We start from the raw sequence: 25,157 nt of genomic DNA on the forward strand, positions 1-25,157 counted from the left end.
AATCTGTTTTTGAATATATCCAAGAGTGGGTCCTTGGACCATATTGAATGCTCCTGCTCTCTCTCACACACACCACTAAAACTTGAATTGGTGCCCCTGGCAGATAAACATTGCTGCCTACAAAGGGTTTGGTACTTATATACCTACACAGCAATAGCTGCAGATGTTTTCCATAGTAATTGTCTCAATATAAAGCAGTTCAGTCTTGGTTGTAATAAAGCAATCCATAACCAACAATTGAATCACTGCTTTTCCTCCGTAGCACAGAAGTTAAAATGCCTGTTTATCTTACAGCTAAATAGGAAGATTTAAAAGTAATGCGTATCTTTCAAACAAAACCTGTTTATTAACAAAAGGCAGGCTACACCAAAATATTTATCACAATTTAATTTTTTTTTTAATGTGGACAATCCTCCTTGGATTTGAAGCTTTGCTTGTCTAGGAGGGTAAAAGCAATTTTGTTGTAAAGCTTCCCCTTTTACTAAATGGAATTTAAGCATAATCAGAAGAGAGCAATAAAACACACTGACCTGAATTTGCTGCTGCAGTAGATTGATTTTGTGCTGCTGTTGCAGAAGTTGCTGCTGTTGTCTTGCAATCTATTAGAAATAAATTTTCCATTAAATTAAAACAGTGATGTTGAGGCTTCAATATTATTGAGTGAAAACAAGTTCCTACTTATTCCTCATGATAATATCAAAGATTTTTCTTCTTTGTTTCACCAAACAACATTTGTTGTGGAGTTAACTAAAAGCTTGGAAGAAGGTTTAAATATATTGTTTACTAACCTATCTTTAAAGACTATTGAAGTAATTGAAGTATTCATTCTCAAAGCTTCAACTTCAGCTGGACCTTGCATACATGACAGAGGGCTTTCTTCCCTATGTTTCTCCTGGCTTCTGAGCCAGCAGGGGAGGCCCTACCTTTAGGACATCTCCTATTTGCAGGTGAATTTGTGGAAAATCAGAGCACAACCTTTCCAGTAATCACATCAACACTTTGGAACTTTCTGCTCAGGGAAGCACACCTCACATCTTCTTTATTCTCCATTTGTCATTGACATGCACCTTTCTTGTACCAAAGTGCTTCCCTTAGGAGTAGCTAGATCAGCCTTCCACAACTTTGTACCAGTGTGGTTCCTCCACACAGGGCACTGAGCCAAGGGGAACATTGTTGTTGTTGTTTAGGGTACCTACTGAGAAGATCCATTTAAAAAGCAACTGTACCAAAATGAATTATTGTGAAATTAAGAAATATTCAAGATGGTGGGGGGGGGCACTAAATTTTGTTCTCGCTCAGACACCATATTACCAAAGTAATATGCTCAGCCTGACAGCAACTCTCCTGATCAGGTTTCCTCAACCTCAGCCCTCCAGATGTTTTTGGCCTACAACTCCCATGATCCCTAGTCAACAGGACCAGTGGTCAGGGATGATGGGAATTGTAGTCGCCAAACATCTGGAGGGCCGAGGTTGAAGAAGCCTGCTCCTGACAAACCATCCAATGATTACTGAAGGGGATGTAAGAAGCCCTTTCTCTAGTTCTTCTCAGCTATTATTAGGTTCATACAAAACAGTCTGAATAAGACTATGCCTTCCATCATCAAACAGATGCTACCAAATCCAAATACTGCAGTAGCATGACTAATGGGGCAGGAGGAGAATTTAACGTTGTCTTTAGCTTTATGGATGAAAGTTATATTTCACCATTGAGCTGAGAACTTAAACGTGTTTCAGCAACATCCCTACTTAAAGCAATTACTTTTCCACAAAATTTCCACAAATGCCATGGCCACGAGAGAGCAATGAAAATGCTCAAGTCACCAGGGGGAAAGCATTTTAATGACCTAATAAGAGCACATCAAAATCAACTCTCGATATAATAAGAGCACAATGCACATCTCTCCCAGGACCCTCAGAAATTTTAATGCACAATATTGTGCTTTAGCTATATGCTCTTGCTTCCTTCTCCAGTATAAATAGAATAGGTTGGGAAAGATGATAGGTAGAACAGAGTTACACTTTCAGAATAATAAAGTAGCTCAACCTGTTGGAGTGAAACCACTTCAGAATGCAAGTGACTGCCTGTTTGAATGACTGTGATTGTAAGCATGCGTAGAAAACTAAAACATGAGGGGAAAACCCTAAGCTAAACTAGAATTTTTCTCATTGACCTGTTAGTTTTCTACAAGCAGGGCCTTATTTTACATATATGAGAGAGGAATTAAAAACGGACTCTGCTGAGTCTGAAGCAGCTCCACAGACCGAGGCCTTGCTTAAGGTCTCACGTAAAAGGAAGCTGAAACTGTGGTGACACATTATGGCCTTCTCTTCAATTGCCCTGTGGCCAGGGAATTCCTTCTTAAAGAGTTGTGCGCCAGCAGACTGAATTTTTGAAAAAGTTGCTGGCAGCGATTTTTGTTTTGTTTTAGTTTACTGTTCTTACCCTGCTTTCAAAGTTGATGTGTTTGAAAATTGTAAGATTTCTACTCTTACTGTTGAATTTTACCATGGAAAGGCATCTTGAAGATGTGGAGAGAGTTTTATTTTTGTAAAAATAAAAATAGGTGTAAGATTCATTTAGTGAAAGGAGCAAATCCATACATCATGCAGATACAAGCCTCTTTGTATCTAGGACCTGAGAAATTTTTGCATCTAGGACCTGAGAAATGACAAAGGCTTTGTATAATTTGGGGACTGATTTTGTTTGAGATCAATTTGCTAGTGCACAGCTCACTGCAGTTCTAAGTACAATATAGGATCAAATGAATATTCATTTCCTTATGGAAACCAGTGAAGTACTACCATGGCATTTAATATTGATGGTGGTGTGATTGAAAAAGGCATCCAAAACACTACAGTGCAATTACCATAGCACAATTTCAATGTATAGGGCTTGACACCGCAAAAGCTGGTACAGAAGCACCATGTGGCTCAAATTCTGAATTTTATTTGCCAATTGGTTGAGCTACATGCTCGCTTCATTGAGCATGACAACCTAGTTTTAAGTGTCATTTAATTTTCATTTTGAAATATAATTACAAAGTGTTCACTGTAAGATATCACTCGTCTGCAAATGTGTCAAGATTAATTTGTGCTAGCTTATTCACAAGTGTCAATAGTTAATTACTGTGTCATCTCTGGATGGCTAAATGACATTCTAACTTCTGATTTTTTACAGTATTCCTTTATGTTATTTTCCATTAGGGACGAGTCCATATTCCTTACATGTGGGCAAATATTCAAGCACATAAAATACAAGACGTCACAACTCATTAAAATCAACAGAGCATACATTGCTGTATATACCCTATAAAACATATTTAGCTGAAAAGATAATTCTAGTTATAATGTCAGATTTCTAAAAACTGCACATTAATTTGAAACTAATGCATAAGGAACTAATGGAATCTTTTGTTGTTAAATGTTTTCCACCAGACAGCATGGAATGTTGTTTATCTCCTAGTCCTTACCAATATTTGGCTGGTGGGGTGTGTGTAGGGTTTTTGTTGTTTTGTTGTTTCTTTTTAAGATATAATGTTCAGAGAAAGAGAGTTAACTGATCCTTTTGCCAAAGTTTATTAAGATACAGTAAATCACCTACTTAGGAACTAGTAACAAAGCAAGCCTTACAGACAGGAAAATATCCATTTGACAGGTATGTTGGAATCTACTGTATAGGTATAATCCAGCAGAAATTATTCTGGCACAAATTCTATTCAAATTAATAGGTTTGTGAGAACATTTCCTGGTTCACTGAGCCCTTACGAGTTCCCGTCTGCCCTTTCCTAAGTAAACAAATGAATCCTTTCTATCACCCACTTCCGATGCTGGACAAACCACGTTCACAATGTATCCTTATCACACATCCTCATTGCATTTGGACATTTTGAAAATGGAGAATTGAAATTCTAATATGGATAGATTTTCAAGGATTGCTACAATTTATTCCTTCTTTACAACTTTTTTGGAGGATATAAATTCATAATGCAGTATTTTACATACATGTATTATCAAAGGTAATGTTTACAAGTAGCAGGTATGAAAAGCCAGCATATCATGGAAAGTACAGTTATTTGTCTCTTGTTTGCAAATAATATATACCAGACCCTTTTTGGTTGGGAGTGGATTTAAGAAATAGTAGATTTTTTTTCTGGGTGTGGGAAAAAAAACCATTTTCATATGTTGTTGCTGTTTTGTTGCTCACCTGTTCTTGCTGTTGGCGAGCAAGGTCCATTTGCTGCCGTTGTTTTTCAATTTGTGATGCTGCCAGCTTTTTCTGCTCATCGTGGGCAGCCAGAAGCTGCTCCCGTAAACTGATGAGCTGGGTGATCATGGTAGAGAGCTGTCGCTCTTTTTCCGCTAGGCTTTCAGGTGTACCTGAAGGAAATAGGGAAATGCAGAATAAATAACATGTAGAGAGCAACAATGAAACAAAAAGGAAATAACCTGAGTTTTTGTATCTGACAAATGGCAGTTTGAATATTTATTTTATTAGAATATGTACCAGTAAATCCTGCTTGTGTTTTTGCTGTATTCTGAAAGATAGGGAATGTCACTATATACTGTGAACAGAAAAGAGACAATTTACCCCCCTTCTGACAAGAGTAATTAATTATGTACTCTGCAATATCAAATCCCTCTTTCCCTTCCATCCCAGTGTAATGACTCCTTAATGGATTACCAAATTCACAAATAGATTAACATAATTTTCCCTCCATTATACATTTTTAAACAAACAAAATATAAGATGACTAAAAAAATCCTGCTTAATAAGGAAAACAACTTAATTATTGCTGCTAATTTCTCAGAGATCTCCAGTATTAACCAAGAACTGAGCACGCCACAGAGTTCTACAAGAGATGCCTCATTTTTGTTACTAAGAAGCCATGCCTAAGTTAAGCCTTAATAAAGGGTGTGTATAGGCACAACTAAACCTGTAAGTATTGAAATAGGGCTCAGAATGAAAGAAACATAATGTGAGCCTTATTTACATTAATATTCATTTTAAAAGATTTAAACTTAGTGGGAAATTCAGTTTTCTTTACATGAATGGTCCTTATTGATGGATGCTTTCACACAACTTTCTTGCTAAGTGTATCAAACTAGAAATCTAAATCTGTCCAACTTTGTAATTGTGATTTTACAAAAGAATGCATTAGAAACACACTTTGGTTCTAGCTTTAAGAAATCTATACCACAGAATTTTGTGTGTGTGTTTGTAAACGTATACTGACATGAACCCGCATGAGTCTCTGAATTAACAAAGGAGTGGCAGAAATTATTATTATTATTATTATTATTATTATTATTATTACTACTATTAATGAGTCCCTTCCCATGAAAGATATGGAAGTGATCTAAAATGTAATGATATATATGCAAATTACATATATTAAAAACAGTTTGAAACAATTGAATATAAAAACAATTTTTTAACATATATAAATATAAAAACAATTTAAAACAACACATACATAAAACCAATTCATATCCAGATTAAATAACAACACAGATAAAGATTTTAGAGGCTTGTTGAAAGTATGCCAGAAGCTGGTAATTAATACAAAGTATAGAACTCAGTGACAAATATTCCATTGGCTTTAAAGGTTATGGGTTAATTGTTAACATGTTAATTGTGACTGCCTGCAGTCTAGAGTTACCAAGCATATGATGCACATGTGAGATTCCACAATCTAAGAGTAGCTGAATCTTATTTAAATAAATGCAAATTTAAATTTATTCAGCTGAGATACCTGATCATTCTGCCACATGTCCACCTTGAACCAGAATATTTTCACTGTCATGCTTACATCTATATATTCCTGCAATATCAGCACTTTATATCACAAAATTATTTGTTATTTATTAAAACTGTCTGTCACTTTATCTTGCCCAGGACAACCCAAAACAACTTACAACCAAACAGACAGCCAATGAACCATTCATTGATACATCAAAACCAAGAGGAAAGAGAAATGCATTAACAAAAATCACTCTGGCAATATTTTAGCACTGTAATATCTAGTGCGATCTAGAAGATGTATACAAATGTTTACAAAGCTATCAGACTGCAAAAGCCACGGTGGAATATATAATACATCAACCCATGCACACTGAAAAACCTATAACGCCTTGCAACTACTATATCAGAAGAAAATCTAAATACAAGAATAACTATGATTTTACAACTTTAAGGCTACAAGCCCAATTTATATATTATGAATAGTGAAAAGCCATGCCTTGAAATTCATACTGGGACCTTGAACTAAAGTGAACAATTGATAAAAGCACTGAAGCAAACGTAACTAGAAGAAATCAAACTTAGCTCATGCATCTTCTATGGAAAATCTGCTGGGCAAGGAAAACAAAATTCTACTTTGACACATGATTAGAGATGCTCTTCTATCCTGGAATATCTAACACAAAAAGGGCGTGTGAGAGATCAAGCACTTAACAGGCTAATTTAGACACATCCCATTTTAGATTTTTGTAATAAGAACAGCTGTATCACAACCTTAACTCCCGTTAACTGAATGCCTGTGATTCCCTTCAAAGATAACTGAAGCTAAATTCATGATTAACCTTATAATATGAAGTAAGCCAATGACTAAGCAGTGATTTGCATACATGTATGATTGACTGATCTGGGAATACAATCTGTTCCAAGAGGATTACTTACTGGATCTTACTGTGACTTTCAAAATGGTGCCAAGCACCCTCAAAACTGAGTGCTGGTGAGCTGCAGTGGCTAGAGGGTGGAAGCTGGATGTGAGAACTCCAAGCCCAACTCTCAAAGTTCAACTTGGCCAGGCAGGTCACTGGGTGGATTGGGGAAAACCCACTGTCATTAAGCTTATCTGACTTCACAGAGACAAAGCAAAGCTAGAGTAAGGTCAACCAATTCAAGCTAAGCTTCCTAATGATATAAATGTAAAGTAATTGGAAACATGGGTACAGACTAGCAGGTAATCCCCAGGGCAACTCTTCTTCTCTTGCCATTCAACAACTGCATCTACACTAGGTGAAACAAAGAACATCTCCAAGGTTTATTTTCAAAGGGTTCCTGGCATCGCAAATAAAATTAAACAGTTGGGTAAAAAGCTTAATGGTGTAATGTTGCATAAATAAATCCTTATACACAGTCATTGTGAACAATATTCATATAATGTACATATATACCATTTATTGTAAATAAATAGGTAAGATAAAGAACAAGCACTGATCTACCATCTTCCAAGTGTCATATCATATGTGCCACAATTGATATTAGAACTTGAACTTTTAGAAATACAAGGTCAGCTCTCACAAATCATTAACTTTAACGTGTGTTTTTTTGTAATTATCCACCTTGGCAATGTTATCATGTAATTCCAGCGCCCATCCAAAAAGGGGAAGGAGGTAGTTTGCACTGACATTGTAACAATTCTCACAATTTCGTGGGCTAGTTTGCACTGACATTGTAACAATTCTCACAATTTCGTGGGCTTGTCACATGTAGCAGCATCTATGTAGCAGGATTTCAAGGGCCCAGCAGTTTGAGACTTGAATGTTATCAGGTATGAGCAAACATCCTAGAGATGGCAACGCTTTCATATAAGGATATTCCCTATCATCATCATTTTAACTGAATGGGCTGATTTAGTTGTAACTTTGCTAATACATAGTGTTTTGCCAAGCCATTGTACTTATCCATACACAACATTCCTGTGTGAGCATACATACTTCTCTCCTGTCCCTTTCCTATTTAGCAATAAGCATGATTTACTGTTAGGTAAAGGTAAAGGGACCCCTGACCATTAGGTCCAGTCGTGACCGACTCTGGGGTTGCGGAGCTCATCTCACTTTATTGGCCGAGGGAGCCGACGTACAGCTTCTGGGTCATGTGGCCAGGATGACTAAGCTGCTTCTGGTGAACCAGAGCAGTGCACAGAAACGCCGTTTACCTTCCCGCCGGAGCGGTACCTATTTATCTACTTGCACTTCGATGTGCTTTCGAACCGCTAGGTTAGCAGGAGCAGGGACTGAGCAATGGGAGCTCACCCCGTCATGAGGATTCGAACTGCCAACCTTCTTATCGGCAAGTCCTAGGCTCTGTGGTTCAACCCACAGCACCACCCGCATCCCTGATTTACTGTTACATCTGAACAAATGTAGCTAGAGTTTCTGCAAAACACAGTTGATTCTTAAACCAGATAGTGAAATAAAATTCCAATCTGAATTTCAAACATCTGGTTTAAGAGCAAACTATAGTTCACAGGAACTCATTATGCCAGTTCACTTAAAACTATAACCATAGTTTTTGATTACCAAGAAAGCAAGTCGGGATTTGCACAGAGGAGGGGGAAGAAGAAATATGTGCAACAGATAGAGCAGTTCAGATTGCCAAGCCGTGGTTTGGCCATTGGTAGCATCAGAACTGAGCTAAAGGCTCTATTCCTTTCCCCTCCAGATGTAGCTGAACTACAAGTCACATCATCCCTGGCCATTGGCCACGCTTGATGGGATTTGTAGTTCAACAACATGTGGAGGGACAAAGCTTCCCCAAACCGGTTCTACACAAATAGGGCAGATAAATACATAGAGCTGGTTTCAATTAAGTTGTTGTGCTAGAGGAAGCCAGCACAAGAAGGAGCATCTCCACCTCCATCATTCTGCCCGGACACTGAGGTCCAGCGCCGAGGGCTTTCTGGCAGTTCCCTCACTGCAAGAAGCCAAGTTACAGGGAACCAGGCAGAGGGCCTTCTTGGTAGTGGCACCTGCCCTGTGGAACACCCTCCCACCAGATGTCAAGAACAACTACCAGCCTTTTAGAAGACGTCTGAAGGCAGCCCTTTTTAGGGAAGCTTTTAATGTTTAACAGACCATGGTATTTTAATAGCTTGTTGGAAGCCGCCCAGAGTGGCTGGGGAAACCCAGCCAGATGGGCGGGGTATAAATAATAAATTCTATTCTATTCTGTTCATTTGTGCAACTGGACTTTTCCGCCGCTTCTGATTAGGAAAGTCTGCAGAATCCCCAGAACAGAAGCAGGGGGAGAGAAGAAACATTGTTCCATCTGGGAGAGTGGCTTAGGATGCACAGCACTTATGCTGCCATCAAACATCAGGATAAATATAAGGGAGCAGCATATAGGCAAGAGACCGATTTTCCTATAGAAGACAGCCTTACCTGCCTAATGTACAGATTGGAACTCAGCTATCCACCAGATGATGCGCTTCTCCAAATGTTGCAATGCAATTTGATACTTCGAATGTACCAAAATACATATTTAAACATGCATTTTGAAAGAAAGTGTATTGATTATCATTTAAATTGTGAATTATTTTTGTGTAATTAGCTGGAGCTGCTTTCTGTAGGCATGATAAAATACCAATATCCATCAGAATTGCTTCTCCTTTTTTGTAGCACAAACAATGGTACACAAAATTTCTTCCATTCAAGAACCTGAAGTAACCATTATACTACAGAAATTAATATATGTATGTTTTCAGTTCATTAAATACACTGTGCTGTTGTGTAATTTAGGGGAGACACTCCTCAACTCTTTTATTCAAATTTCTGCATCCACTTCATGGAGCTCGATATCACTTCTAGCCCTGGATAAAGCAGCACTCTTGTGCATGTGACAGCAGTTCTGCCTGCTATATGATAGCACTTATATGAAAGTTTTGGACCCCCTAAGCTATTTCGACAAATGCAGTCTTGTACGGCCAATGATACAACTCGCTCTTGTGCAGAACTACCTAATTTTTGATGCTCCCATATATTCTATCAAAAGCAGGATTAGAGAACTAGGAGAGCACCATAATGCTTTCATTCTAATGGAAATGCTTTCACTCCTGTCACCCCCACTTTTCCTTTTACTATAGTTGAGATAGAAATAAAAAGCAACTTGCTAAGGATGCAGACCAGATTGAGCAGCTCTGGCTGGGCCAGCCAAGGTCTCTCATCATTTAACTGTGTGCTGTCTTCATTTGTTTGCCATCCAAGTGCCACGATACCCTTAAGAAATTACCAGTAAATAAACTCTTCTACTGAGCAGAAAATGGCATCTAAAACAAAATAATAATAAAAAACATTGCTAGTGTATCTTCAAAATGCACTTGCTGTAAAGCCGGAAAAATACTCTTCATAAAGTATCTCAAAATACGTTACACATTACGGATTCACCTCTCTGTGTCTGTCTTTAAACTGTATCTATCCTCTAACTCCAAAGACACTGACTGTTACAATCACCCCCTCCCTGCAGCTTTCCAGCAGGGTCTTCCTTATCCCCAAATCACATCTGTCTTGAGTTTCTCTCAGATTTGTCAGGTGGATCAGTGCTCCCCAGGGCCTGCTCCAGCTGAAGTATTTTAATTTGACTAAACACCTGATTTATTTTATCTCTCCGATGAGAAAGGCAGTTTGTCTTAATAGAGCCTGTCAGCCCACAGTCCCATTCAGAGCAATTTACAGGCAGCCAGGGATGCTGGGAGAGAAGAGTGCTGTGATTCTGTATTTTATCCTCCTCCAGAAAGCACCTAAAAGCAGCTATTCACAGCTCCTGCATGTGGCATTTTAGAACTGAATTAGCTTTTTATTCAAGTAACTACACTTGTTGTGAATAGCTTATCTGTAAAATTGCCACATTCACTACTGATTTTATTAACCTTTGGCTCTATCACAAAATGGTCTTCAGTTAGGAAGGACCTTTAAATTTGACATATATTTTTTCTAAGAGACCTTTATTCTAGTGACTTCAGATTTACTGAATTTGATCCATTGACTCCTTTACCAGTTATATTCAAAATCTTAAGTCTCAGAGGGAAAATCAATAGCATGCGTGGAAACCTTTATAGAGAGATAGATAATGACACTTTTCCTTAACAAAAGGTAAACAAAAAACAGAAACAAAAAACAAATCAAGTATTAATAAAACTGCAATGTTTATGTGTTTCTTTGCAAAGGAGGGGAGATAGGGAGAGAACCATTCTCCCACAACTTTTCTCCCAGAAGAAAAGCAATTGTGACAGCAGGGGCCCCTTCAGAAAGAAGGTAAGATAATTTTCAGTTTACCCAGGTACTAATTATTTGTGCAACTGCAATCAAGTGTCCACAGTATCTTTGTACAAGAGGAAAATAGGTATAAAACCAGAACAACATGGCCATACCTCTGTGACCTCCTAGCAGACCCACCAGGTTTTGTGGTCATCAGCCACCACTGCATATACAGGAAGATGCATTTCTAAGTAGGCATGCACAAAAAACATGTGAAGGTAAACATGTGTTTGCAAATGCACAGATCATAAAACAGCCATTTATTGTGCAGCTACCCTTGAGGGGATTGCCTGCAGTTCCTTATCAACTGCAAACTCAGCAGCAAACATCAAACAGGTGCCCATGGAAAATGCATGGAAAATGGGGGCAATCTGGAAAGCAGGTGGGCAACCTGCATTTTATGCTGCCCCGACACCTGAAGCTATTCCATTATTCTATCCCATAAGAGTTCCTTATTCCTCTTTATTTTTCTTGGCTTTTAAAAGTGTTTCACCCCTCTCAAGCTTCATAACAGGAAACCAACAGGGACACTTTACACATTCCATTTTTAAGTTGCAGTTTGGCTTTACTTTAAAGTATGAATGTAACAAATAAGTATTACAGATACTGTAGAGCAGCCCAGCTGTGGAATGTGCATTAATTTCTGCCTTTTTTGTTAATCAATATAGATATGAGTGAAACAAATGACTACAGAATAATTAATTAATTGATTACTCCAATAATCTTTGCTTAACTTAATATTATTCAATACCATTCATACATGCATTATCATCTCTCCTCATTTCCAATACATTTTCATATACACATGAAATTTTCACCTGGGCATTTTAAAGAAAGTGAACCAGTGTTTTCTCTTTTTTTATCATCTAACATGCAAACACTATTCTGAAATTTTATTTCTAATCCATTAAGGAAAATGCTGACAAAGTAAATCAAAATACAAAGTAAGAGGATTAGGTCATAGACACATTAAAAAGAGTGCACATCCCCAGAGTTGCGGAGCACCAACTATTGAAAGCAACAAAACCAACCATTCAAACTTTTTAAAGAGAAAATAATAATAACCAGGGCAGAAATTTAGTATTTCAATAAAATCAATTACCCTTTCAGCTTCAATGTGTATGTGTGTGGTGTGTGTGTGTAGCAAAACACAATGCCAGACATAAAAGCGATGGTATTTCCTCTTAGATTGCCAGACATATAACTTGGTTAAACCATTCTGTCTAATATTGTGGACTGCAGCAAACATCAGATAGACTGTGATGTTTCTACTTCATAGGCTGCGGCCAGCCATTTAGCATTTACCTTGTTTGATTGGGTCGCTTTTTAAATGCCACAAAACAGGGCAACAAAGGCAACAAAAATAAACAGTGAGGATAAAAAACACAGAGAGAAGAAAGTAACAATCGAATGGAAGGGCTTCCAAGATAAAAGTCACTTTGTGCTGTCTGTCTGTCTGTAGAGCTCCCTTCTCCTGTACACAGGCATCTAATTTGAGTTTTAACTCCAACAGCAGTTTAAAAAGCTTTCCACTCTGAAGAGCCCCCAAGTGCATCATAAAGATAAAGGATTTCAGTACAGAACAACCACAAAGACTTCTATTATCTTATCAGTCTTTGGTTACAACAGCTGAACCAATATGACTAAGTTCTGAATGACTTTTTCTGTTTTTCATTTAAAAGAGAGAGAGAGAAGGGAAGGATACTGTAATTCCTTTATTCCATGATCAGTTAGCAATTGTTGATGCATCCATATGCTACTGTCCATTCCTGAGTCAATTAAAAGTTGTCTAAAGGCTGCAATTGTGTTTTGCAACACCCACTGCAAGCATGCATAGCATCTAGAAGGCTCACTTGGTGAATTAACTTACACGGCCCAAAAGGGCATGGAGAGGGAAAATGTCCTAATTTTACAGAGTACTGTAAAATTATTGGAGGTGAAATTATGTTGGCTAATACAAAAATAACTTACATAGCATCTTAAACAAATACTGTTGCATTATGTACAAACACCATGCTTAAAAAGCAACAATTTGCAGAGTCTTCCAAAACTATTCTCAACACAACTTTTTCCAAAATTAATATCTAAAAACTATACATGACTTAAAGAAACTAGCCCCCTTTAGGCATCTATTCTAGTACACCAAGAGTAGTTGGCAGGGTGTATGTGTGTATGCATCATCATGTTGGCTGTTTCCACCTAACAAGTTCAGCATTATTTGCATATTAAGAGCCTTAATTCTACAGGCATGAAGTCTGAAGCCGAGAGCAGATTACACATTATCAGTGCTTTTCTTCTGGGGGTACTCAAGGATACACAGTGCCAGCACTTTCCCCCCAAACGTTAAAAGTGTGGCACTTACACTGTAACAACATCATGGTGAGTACAGTGGTACCTTGGGTTACATATGCTTCAGGTTACATATGCTTCAGGTTACAGACTCCGCTAACCCAGAAATAGTACCTCGGGTTAAGAACTTTGCTTCAGGATGAGAACAGAAATTGTGCTCCAGTGGCGTGGCGGCAGTGGGAGGCCCCATTAGCTAAAGTGGTACCTCGGGTTAAGAACAGACCTCCAAAACGAATTAAGTACTTAACCCGAGGTACCTCTATACTGGCATCTTTTTTTCTTAAAAAAAAAGCACTGCACATGACTACACCAAGTCACCTGCTCTCTATACATGTTAGTTCACAACAGAGACAGAGTACTCTCTAAACCTAAATGACAGCATCACTCTGTGAAACTTCTCCAAGTATCCAAACACAATTGCCTTCTGCTGCTTCTGCATCTTGAAGAACAAGAAAACTCGTATGACATTACCAATCTTTTTTTTTTAAAAAAATGTATCTATATATAACCTACCTACTTTCCAAGAAATACAAGGCAGCAAACAATGCTGAACCATATTTCAAATAAACAGAATCCTCAAGTTAAAGCCAGTAATAAAACCAGATGACAAAACTGCAGACACATATAGGATAAAACTCAATGTCATACTAATAATACGATTGTTCCATTAGCATAAGCAGTTCTGCTTGCAACAATCTCTCCTCTCCTCCAGAGGGTTCTCCCGACCCTCGGGAGTAGTTTTGAAAGAGTTGCAGGAAAGATCCATTGTGCTAGTGGAAATCCTTGCACTGGCTTCCACTAGTACACTGAGCTAGTTGAATCCTGCCCACAGTGACAATTCCAACACACCAGGCAATTTTTTTAAAAAAAAAGATGGATGCAGAAACAGGCCAACCATCAGTCCTTCGCTAGCACTCCAAAACCTTTCATCTCACTGAAGATAAGAAAGGAAGCTGGTGGGCCCCAACTAAGTTTTTCTGCTACAAAATGCAATGAAAACCTACAAAGCCTTGTCTGTAGGTCTAGGATGTGGCTGCAGCTGCTGCAATAGCCAATGTTTGTTCAATGCTGTGCCAAAATTGTTTTTCAGCCTCATTATTAGGTCATTTTAGCATTTCTTAATTGTTTTGATGGGTTAGGACCTTACTTTATCAATGTAAGATGGGCAAGGTTTGTTATGTGTCTGGATTTATTTCCATTAAACATTTCTTCAGTGCTTTGTAGCCTTCCTGGCTACCTGCACTTTGTGGTTTGAAAAAGTCCCATGGGAGATGTTATCTCATGTTTCCTGTTGGCTTTAACTGAAATACGGGAAGCTGAGGAGGGTGCAGAGTACAGAGCACTGGAGAGATTGTTTGTCGTCTGAAATAAAACACACTCCCAAACACCCCAAATTAACAACCTTTTCTCGCATACGTTCTCAGAAGAAGATTAAGGGATGGTTCAAAGACTTATAATGCAATCTGGTCTTGGGTAAGACTAAACTGGATACCACATACATGAATACTTGCGAGATGTTCTGGGTTACATAAAGAAAGAGCAAGGTAAAAGTGCATCTAACAAATGAACTGTACATATTGTAAACCAGATTACACTAAATTCTGGATTCTAAAAGCATATTCTACATGTCAAAATTCCCAATGATGTAGCCAAAAGAACTGGGGGGGCCATATAGCCTCTGCTTATTTGACAATGGACCAATAATGTTTCTTGTTCTGCATGAAAATCCAGTGTCAGCTTTGGCCAGATTCACATGTCAATACAGAATGTGTTGGTGCATGCTGCTGAAAAGTTCCTCTTCCACCGCTGGAGAGTAAGCTGGAGTCTGACTTGTCATGAACCCAGGCATGTGGTTTGGTCCTCTCTAAACAAACCACAAGGGGTAACCAAAGTATGTTCTTAGCTTATTACTTGTGGTTTGATTGAGGAAACAACCAGGAGCCCAGGTTCAGATGTCACAACAAGACAAACTGGCTGGTTTCCAGTGGTGTAGCAGGAGTAGTAGCACAGGAGGTTGTCTGTAGTAGTAGCATATTGCACATTCACATTAAACCACAGTTTTTAGCTATGGTTTAATGTGATGCATTGTTCTTTCCATTTCCATTCTTAGCCATTATTTTCACAAGTTGGAATATAGTGGCTACTGTTTTTTTGGTGAATAACTGCCTAATAAAGTATGCATTGGCAGTCTACCACTGGTTTACTGCTGGATGTACACCTATTGCTGGGCAGTTTATACTTGGCTAGCAATAGTTTGAGAGATTTCAATCACTGCTAGAAGATGAAGCAGCATTTCTCCCCACAAAAGTGGTCGGTTTAATCCAAATGTTGTTTGTTTTATAGATAAGCTTTGTCATTATCTGTGTTGTCACCTAGGCCTGCAACAAAGGTTGGATAACTAGAATATTAATCTGGTGTACTCATTGGACTGGGTTTTAAAAAATATAGTACAATGAGACATCATAAGCCTGCCGTTACATTGTTATAGATGTATTACCTTCCAACAGATCCATGTGCAACATGAATCTAGCTCCTGCCACCTCAGTTTTTCCTCAGCAATTCATTTATACTAGTATTACACATATCCTTATACAGTAGCTTATCTTTCACAGTGGCTTATAAGTTCCTTATTAAGCAAGGCACTTCCATGTCTACCCGGTTATCCGTTATTAGTCCCTATCTCTTTTGAAATGTCTGAAATATAAATATGAGTACTATACGATAGTACTGCAAGATTTATATACTTTAATGATAAATATTAATTTTGATGCTAATTACATGACCACCTTTCATGTCTTACAAATATGAACATCAGTGAAAAACTTATATTTGCCTCTGAAGGTTGCTGTTTTTTATTGCCTCTGGTTATAAGTAATGAAGAGGTGAAATTTACTGCAAAACGAAAGAGATTTGCATACCCTGCCTATCATAAAAAAATGGTCCAGAGGAAACCTCCCATTATTTACTTGAGGAGACAATTTACCGGTATTCCAAATCTTTTTATATGTGTGAGAAGAAAACAACCATTAAAGTTGCTGTCCTAAACACCAGGCCATCCCCAATGTGGTATCCTCCAGGTATTTTGAAATACAACTCTATGGGCCCCTGGGGGACACAAGGTTGACAAAGGCTGCTAGACACATTTTCTTGAGAGTGAGTAGACATTACAGGATGGCACTGTTAATAGGAGGAATTAGGTGCTATGTAAAACAGAAATCACAATGCAGCCTATGAGAACTAGCATTGATCATTAAAGCGCTAGCAGTTCTCTCCATCTTCTCTGATCCTGAACTTCAAAGTCCTGCACAAGAACATTTTATATAGCCCAGAGACCAAGGCCCTCCAAGAACCCCCAAAGTGTGCCCCCTTTTTAAAGAAAAAAACTTTTTAAAATAAGAATAATTATTATTGTATGGACTGATCCCATTCGTTTTCCACGGTCATGACATTTTTATTTATTTCTTGCTGCCCCCCTCCCCTCAGGTCCCCCCAAATTTCCCATCAGTATTAGTATTATTTAATTATTTATCAAATTTGTATACCACCCTATACCTGCAGGTTTCAGTAGAAGTATTTCCATTTTATTTATTTTTTAAAAAATTACTTTTCACTCCTGCAGGTCTCCTGCTGTGATTAAGTGACACCAAAAGCTTTTTGTGACTCCTAAGTATGTTTGTTTGTTTGTTTTAAAAAATTTAATGGGAATGCTGGGAAATGATTAAAAAAATTGCAGAAGAACTGATAGGGAAATATTTTGGAAGGCAGTTTTGAGAACTGCGGCTCTCAATATGTTCATTTTTTTCATTTCATCCCAATGTTCAGCCCACATTGACTTAAAGGCTAGTCACCCATACCCCTTCTGTGAGTGTAATTTTACTTAAATGGAATGATCTTTCATTGACAGCTAAAGACTTTAGAACTGATGAGTTTTTTTCTCATTTTAACTAAGAACTTGTCATAAGAAGCACAGAACTTGTTGGATTAGTTCAAACAAAAAATATTAATTAATAAACACATAACAGAGCACTCAGATGACCACTGACTTGAACTGCTCCCCCTGTGTGAGTTTTATATTTGATGTAGGCAGGCAAAAAGAAAGGTCATACATAAATCAGTCCTAAGCCACAATCACCATCAAGTTAAAAACATAGCCAAATGCTCCTAACCAGCTATGTGTCATCTCAAGTTCCTAAGAGAAAGAAATTCTAGAAAGAATTCTAGAAACATACAAAGATCATATAGCTGGAATGAACAAACACACCAGAAATTTAAGCCACAACCATTTGCTAGTCTGTTTGTGCTTTGAAGGTCATGTTGCAAGAAAAGAGACCAAGGTTCTTAACCGTGTACCAAAAATTCCAAAATCACAATCAGCAGGCACATAAAAGAGATGGCCTACATTTTCCAGACCATAGTTCCACCCATGTTCCTACTAGGTTCTGGTCTAATTATATTTTCAACCACAGGCATGAATATGCTTAGCCAGATGTCTCTAAGCAGCTGGTAACCAACAAAGTTTAAGTTTTTCTCTACTCTCCTTAACTGATCAGAAATCAAACCACTTATGTAGAGTCAGAATAAAACAGATCTTTGTCTCAAACCATATTTATATTAGCATGATGTCTTATTCTATCCAACAAATGCAATTCCCAACATCCAAATATACGTATGAGTCACTGAAAAGATTCAACGTTGTTTAAAATTTGGCAAGGTCTGGAAAAGGCATCTTGGGTCTTCTTGACCACATTGGCCTTATGTCAAGAGCATCTCCCCAATGCAAGCAGAGACCACACAAAGAAATAGGAGATAATATAAGAGGCTTTGCTTCCTTTTGAGAAACCCTTGAACTTATGGCAGTAAGCACCACTAATGCAAGGAAGGGGTCTTAGATAGATCAATAATGCAATATAAGGCAGCTCCGTAAGAATTTTCAAACATTAAGGGTCGAGGGTGAGTGAATCACGTGACCTACAAGTTACATTTTCTCAGTCAAGCAAGGTAAATTAAAGAATATCCAAAGCAAATCTATTTAAGAGTAACTTACACTAGTCAAGCAGAAAGTTTCAGCAGCCACACTGTAATACACTTTTTGAATTATGTAGCCTTAACTTAATTTTACATCAAAATGTTTCTGCAACAGCTATGATGGAATAAAGCAGACACCTGGTAGAAAACAGAACAACGTTGTTGTTTTTACCACATTTTAGCAGCTCCTATTTCTCTTATTTGGGAGTTTATTGAGGAAACAGCTTCTCTCTCTTTCTCCTTTACTTTTACTCTCATGTGATTCCAGTTCTTTGTTGTTAAAATAAAGCAGATTTCTATGGGAAATTTACCAGTAGTGTCATCAGCCTATAAACTACTAATCCCTGTGAAACCTTCTCCAATCGATTTTTGAAGCTCAATGCCTGCTTGTAGATTCCCTTGTTCTACAACATATATGGTATGTTTTGATGGAGAAACTTGTGGTCTCTGGATGCAAGTCTTCCCAAAACATAGTAGCCTTGAAAGTAACACCGTATGTCACCAAGCAGCTGTAGCATCAATACTTTCCTACGCACATAAACTAGCTGACACTGCAAATAAATAAATAAATAAATAAATAAATAAATGTTGAACTTCAAGGCTAGACCTTAGGGCAGTGTGGTAATTCCAGCTCAATAATATTAAAATATCCAGCTCATTCAGAGGCATGCAGACACTTGTGTGGACACCCAAGTGCAGTTCCTGGCTTTTTCTGCATTAAAAAGGTAAAGGTACCCCTGCCCGTACGGGCCAGTCGTGTCCGACTCTAGGGTTGTGCGCCCATCTCACTTAAGAGGCCGGGGGCCAGCGCTGTCCGGAGACACTTCCGGTTCACGTGGCCAGCGTGACAAAGCTGCTCTGGCGAGCCAGCACCAGCGCACGGAAACGTCGTTTACCTTCCCTCTAGAAAGCGGTACCTATTTATCTACTTGCACTTAAGGGTGCTTTCGAACTGCTAGGTGGGCTGGAGCTGGGACCGAACAACGGGAGCTCACCCCGCCGCGGGGATTCGAACTGCCGACCATGCGATCGGCAAGCCCTAGGCACTGAGGTTTTACCCACAGCGCCACCCGCATCCATTTTTCTCCATTAGTAGCTCCTGTTTAAGGATGGTAATGGAATCTATTTCAGGAAGATTCTGCCCCAGATTTTACTTCATACTTCCAGAATGGGTTCCAGTTTGGAACGTGGTAGGGAAGAATCCAGTTGTGTTCCAGAGGAAAGTTGATGAATTATTACTTTTTTATGCACAATAAAAATAGTTATTGCACAGCTACCAAATGAAGTGAACAAAATAATAAATACAGCAACTAAGTAATAAATAAGACCAACCATGCTCAGTGGGGCTTATCCCCAAGTAAGTGTATTTAGATTACAGCTTTAATAACATTTTGTGTTTCCTTGATACTATCAAGGTAAATGTGAAAACACCAATTGGCTGACCTGACATCCCTTTTTGACATTCCACAACATGTTACTCCCACTGCTGTCTCTTTTAGAACAGGGAAAGCTGTTTTCTGTAGTTATTCAAGAATGCAAGCCATTGTCCAGATAAAACTAAAGACTCCCCCCCCCCCCATAAGGAGTAAAATAAGCTTCAAAATCCCTTAATTGAATCGTAAGGTGAAACCTGCCTATAAATGGTTTTCAAAGAGGTTAGAACTGTGTGATCTTTTATTGTGATATTGAACACTCTAGGGGCACATGTCAATCTACAGCTTTTCAAAGTCATGTTAAAGAAGCATCTTCAGATACTGTGGCATGCTTTCAAAATAATGGAAATGTCAACCACTCACATAATGTTCGTATTATCCCTAATTAATATAAATTGCATCTAATTTCACCTCTACTTAAATATATTGCTGCCCAAAATAAGGACCCTAATTTTTATGAGTAATTACTATTACTGATGCATCAACACAATTATTTAAATTCAACATATGCAGAGGCAGAACCCAGCATTTACAGCTTTTTTTGTTCTCTCCTTGCTCGATCCCTAATTTTTGTGGCTTGGAGTTCTTCCAGATTCTGTCTCTGACTTTGTGGGTTGTTGTTTTTGTTTTTGTTTAAAAAAAATGTGAAATCTCCTATCTTGTTTCACTTGCAGTTCCTGATTGACAAACAGGCAGGGATTTGAAAACAAGCAGTTACCTCCATGTAATCTGTACAGATAATGTGCATGGATGTACTTCAAGCGTACACTAAGGAAGGCTTAGTATTTTGTAGTTATCAAAACAGAAGGAAGAGACTATAGCTCAGTGCCAACAGCATATGTTTTACATGCAGAAGCTTCCAGGTTCAATCTCTGGCATCTCCATTAAAAGGATCAAGTAGATGATGCGAAAGACCTCTTTGCTGCTTTCCTGGAGAGCTGCCACCAGTAAAGTCTGATCAATCTTGTGGGTGTATACAACTCTCTCCGCTGGGCTGCAAGAGTTAATTCAGAACATTTTACTTCTATTTTAGATTAAATGCAGCTTGTTACGTCACTCAAACTTGGACTAACTGTGGTTTATCTTCGTTTTGCTTAGCTGGGCCAAGCCAACTTCAAACCATAGTTTACAAAGCTGTCTTTTTTCAATTAACCATAGTTAAGATTAACCACAATTTATAGTTCAGAAAAATACTAAACTGCAGTTAGATCACAAATGAAGTGAAAGCTTTTGATCTTCTCACAGTCATGCTGAAGGAGAGGGGAATAGAGAGTACATGAGCCTGAGGCTGACATAGACTTCTTGTAGTGCTAAATCAGGCTTTGGAATTACATCCGAATGCAGCCACAACTCTGGGCTAGATGAAGAAATATTTTAACCAAGTGGCTTTCTATGCACCTGTGATTGCCATCACACACAAAACTTTCTTTTCCTGTTAGCAATGTACCATCAGTGGAAGACAGCCTTATTGATTAATAGTAGTCCCAACAATAGATTCTGAAATTTGGCGCTGCTTTTCTCAGATAATGCTAATTTGTATGGTCATCAGTTCAAGTAACAGTCTAAACTGATAGCTGAAAGTGCCTTTTTTTAAAAAATGAATGTGCTACCAAAAATGTTGTTTTTATTTCAATCAATCCCAATAATTAAAGGAGTGGCAATATTTAAAGAATGGCAAAGAACAATATCAAGATATATCTGCCATGGGGATTGTATCTGAGAAATAAATTAAGTTCCAGGCCAGCTGTGGAATAGCCACCTTGTACAACCAAGCTACACAATAAATGTGCCTGATGAAAATTTTCCTCCAACTGTACAGTATTTGATGCAATTGTATATTGCACTTTACATTCAGAAGGCTTTTCCCATGCAAAAACAACAGGAAGAAAACACCTAACACATGTTGCAGATTGCATCACACACCTGCCTGGCATGTAAGCTGCAGACATTTCTGAAAATGGAAACAAATTTGTTACTTGTACACATTTATTCACTGTGTTATTTGATAGAGCATGCACATGTATACAATATGTCCCTAAATAGGTATATCCCACCCACACAGTCCACCAACCACAAAAGGGGTGTGGGGATCAAATGGGTGGACCAAATAAGTTTAAGGATATATGTGCGCACTTATGTAGCAAGTTCTATACATAAAGGGTGGAGCGTGCATGGGGTGTGCATGAGTTAGAAATTGGTTTCCATATCCTGTTATGTACAGAGTAATTCAGTAATTCAATACTGAATTACATAGGTTTCATACAGTTATCTCTCCTAACAGAATATGGAACACTATTTTGCATGATGTACTCGTATTTTTATCACAGACTATAACGCTTCCCCTGGTACAGCCTATTATTAGCAGCATTTTAGTGTTCTCTCCCCCCCCCCCGCCAACCAGGTATAATGTAAGGCAAATTATGTAAAACACACCTAACCAGTTATTCTGCAAGCTGCCACTTGCTTGCTACAAACAATCAGTTTCTGCAGAGTGGAAGAAAAAACCTGCCAATAGATTGGAACTTCACATCTTAAAATTCCTGTCGAAATCAGGTGCATTTTAAGCATCAGATTTGATTATTTAATCAGGCAACTTGCATTTTGCCCTGGCTAATTTAGAAAGCTTATAATATTTTACTCATAAAATAATTGTGCACCTGTTGTGATGGAAACCTATTTAAACAAATCTTAATAGGCATTACAATTTGTTCTAAACATAAGCAAGCTAGCTGATCACTTAGTTCAATCTATAATGCAACATTTTAAAGCAGATGGCAGATTGCTCTATATCTCTGCAAGAATTGTTATGCACATTATTATGAGGATAAATCAAAAACCGCTGATGCCATATAGTAAATCATATTAGAAGGTTATCCATCATTGCCTCTCCATGTGCAACAGGCCTTTCCATTGCCCTATGTGCAATCACAAATTAGTGTAATGGATCCCAGAACCACAAAATTCTCTATGCTTACTATACGAAGATAGTTATTTTGTAGCATTGCCTCTTCCCTAATATAAATGTACGTATGACAGACTGGATAAGAACCTGAATATTCAAAGTAAATTTACATCTTAGGTTCATCAGACATAGACATCAGTCTTTGCATACAAGATTTGCTACAGCAGCCATGTAATGTGTAGCGTGCACTGCCATATGGATCATTGATGGGAAGTGGAGTTTTCTACCCGACCTACTCACACTGGTGTGCAAACTCTCCCTACCATCAAGAACAATCATGTGAGTCGCCATGATACATGTCACAGAGCTGCATGGAGAATCCATCACACGGCAAGCCATTTTCAAGCTCCTCCATCCAATAAGATTTAATATGTAGATCATAACTTGGTACATAAACAATTGACCTGATTTTCTCAGAATACTGTACACATATTCAGCATTAATAGCTAGCATAAAGCAATGCTTTTAAAAATAACTATACATACAATCATGTTTTATATTTGCTTCTTTTGAGAACCTCGTTCATAAAATGCCAACTCTGGTGGAACCTGTACTGGGCTGAGGTCATATATCTGTGAATTAGTTCACTTTGTGCATTCTATAATTGATTATGCTCTGAAAAGTCTTCATAACAAGAACCTACCTGCAAACTAAGGGAAGGTTCTGCTTCTTATCACTCATTTTGCTATCCATTTCATATCTGAATCAGTAAATGAACAAAGTTTGTGAATTTGACTTTAATAAATTTGTATTTTAGATTGCTGTGAACTGCCTTGGATTTTTTAAAATAGAATTTTGCATGAAACTGTTTTTAATTAATTACTTAATTACATAAATATAGTAATATTTTCTGTTGGGTGTATTATTATTATTATTAATAATATGTTTGATTTGAATAATTATGTTTTGTCTCCTAAGATTGGTTGTTTCTGCCCATGTCATTTACTTATGTGTGCATATTCATACAAATATTTTTAAATAACTATTTTATCCAATGCATACATTTCTAAAGTATGTATTTCATTCTAAAGTATTTTTGAACAGAGTTTGGTACATTTCTTGAGCCTAGAACTGTATCACAAAATGTGGAGATGTGAAAACTGAAGAATCAGTGCATTAGTCCAGGAGGTAAAAATTAGATCAGTTTGCTTGAAAATGTGGCCAAAATTCCTCCCCTCCTACCTGAGTTGCCACAATGTTCATCAAAGAAAATGAAAGATATAAAGCAGTGGAGCCCTACTTGCGAAACAAATATGATACTGTAGGACACAATCCAAATCCCTGATCTGCCATGAGACTTGGATGGGATAATAAAAGAGGTTTCTTCAGTTTCTTTGAACTGGGTATGTTCAAAGTGGGTGGGCTGCAGACCAGATCCAGAAGCTCTTGCAAGAAACTGATTTTCTAGCTCCATTTCAATTGGCATTCAGGCCTGGTTTTGGCACCAAAACTGCTTTGGTCACCTTGTATAATGACCCCATCGCGAGAGAGACCGAGGAAATGTGTCCCTGTTAATTCTCCATTACCTCTCAGTGGCTCTCAGTACCAACCATGGTAGCCTTCTGGAGTGGCTGTCTAAGTTGCAGGTTGGTCAGACCACTTTGCGGTGGTTCTGGTCTTTCTTGGATGGTTGTTCCCAGAGGGTGATCCTTGGGGAATGCTCTTCAGCCACATGGAGCCTTCAATGTGGAGTTTCTCAGGGTTCAATTTTATCCTCTGTGCTATTTAACATCTACATGAAACCACTGAATGGGATCATCTGGAGTTTTGGAGTACATTGTCAGCAATATGCTGATAACACAGAGATCTACTTCATCTTTACATCTGCCTGTGAGGCAGTGGATGTGCTGAACCATTGTATTGCCTTAGTAATGGACTAGATGAGAGCCAACAAACTGAAGCTCAATCTAGAGAAGATTGAGGCACTGTTAGTGGGTTCCCTAGACCAGATGGATGAGAGGTCACCTGCTTTTGATGGGGTTACACTCCCTCTGAGGGAGCTCAACAACTTTTCTGTCCGGTTTTTCACTGTTTGAAATATGGCAACCCTAGTTTTATGTAGGGCTGCCTCTGGAGACAGTTTGGAATCTGCAAAATTCAGCAGCCAGGTTGTTCAGCGAGGCAAGACTGTTTGAGCATATTGCACTGATCCTGGCCCAACAGCACTGGCTGCCAATTAGTTTTCAGGCCCATTTCAAAGTGCTGGTTTTGACCTATCCAGCCTTAAATAGCTAAAAAAAACCCTATTAAATAGCTTTAAAGCCTTAAATAGCTCAGGACCGCAATACCTCAAGGTCTGCCTCTCCCCATTCGAACCATTCCAGACCCTGCGATTATTATGTAAAG

The 25,157-nt window shown here is 38.2% G+C and overlaps 1 protein-coding gene across 13 annotated transcripts in view; it reads right to left on the reverse strand.

The window, feature by feature from the left end:
- The window catches only part of SOX6 (SRY-box transcription factor 6), a 451,295-nt gene that overhangs the window by 149,427 nt on the left and 276,711 nt on the right, over positions 1-25,157 (reverse strand). For all 13 annotated transcript variants that reach the window (XM_081925936.1, XM_081925935.1, XM_081925934.1 and 10 more), the window contains 2 exons: positions 4,207-4,379; positions 531-599 (listed from right to left, as the gene is read on the reverse strand). In XM_081925936.1, coding sequence (XP_081782062.1) covers positions 531-599; positions 4,207-4,379 — 242 coding nt within the window. The remainder of the gene's footprint in view (positions 1-530; positions 600-4,206; positions 4,380-25,157) is intronic.

This window comes from Podarcis melisellensis (genome assembly GCF_964234715.1).
Source record: "Podarcis melisellensis genome assembly, chromosome: 1".
NCBI classification, from domain to species: Eukaryota; Metazoa; Chordata; class Lepidosauria; order Squamata; family Lacertidae; genus Podarcis; species Podarcis melisellensis.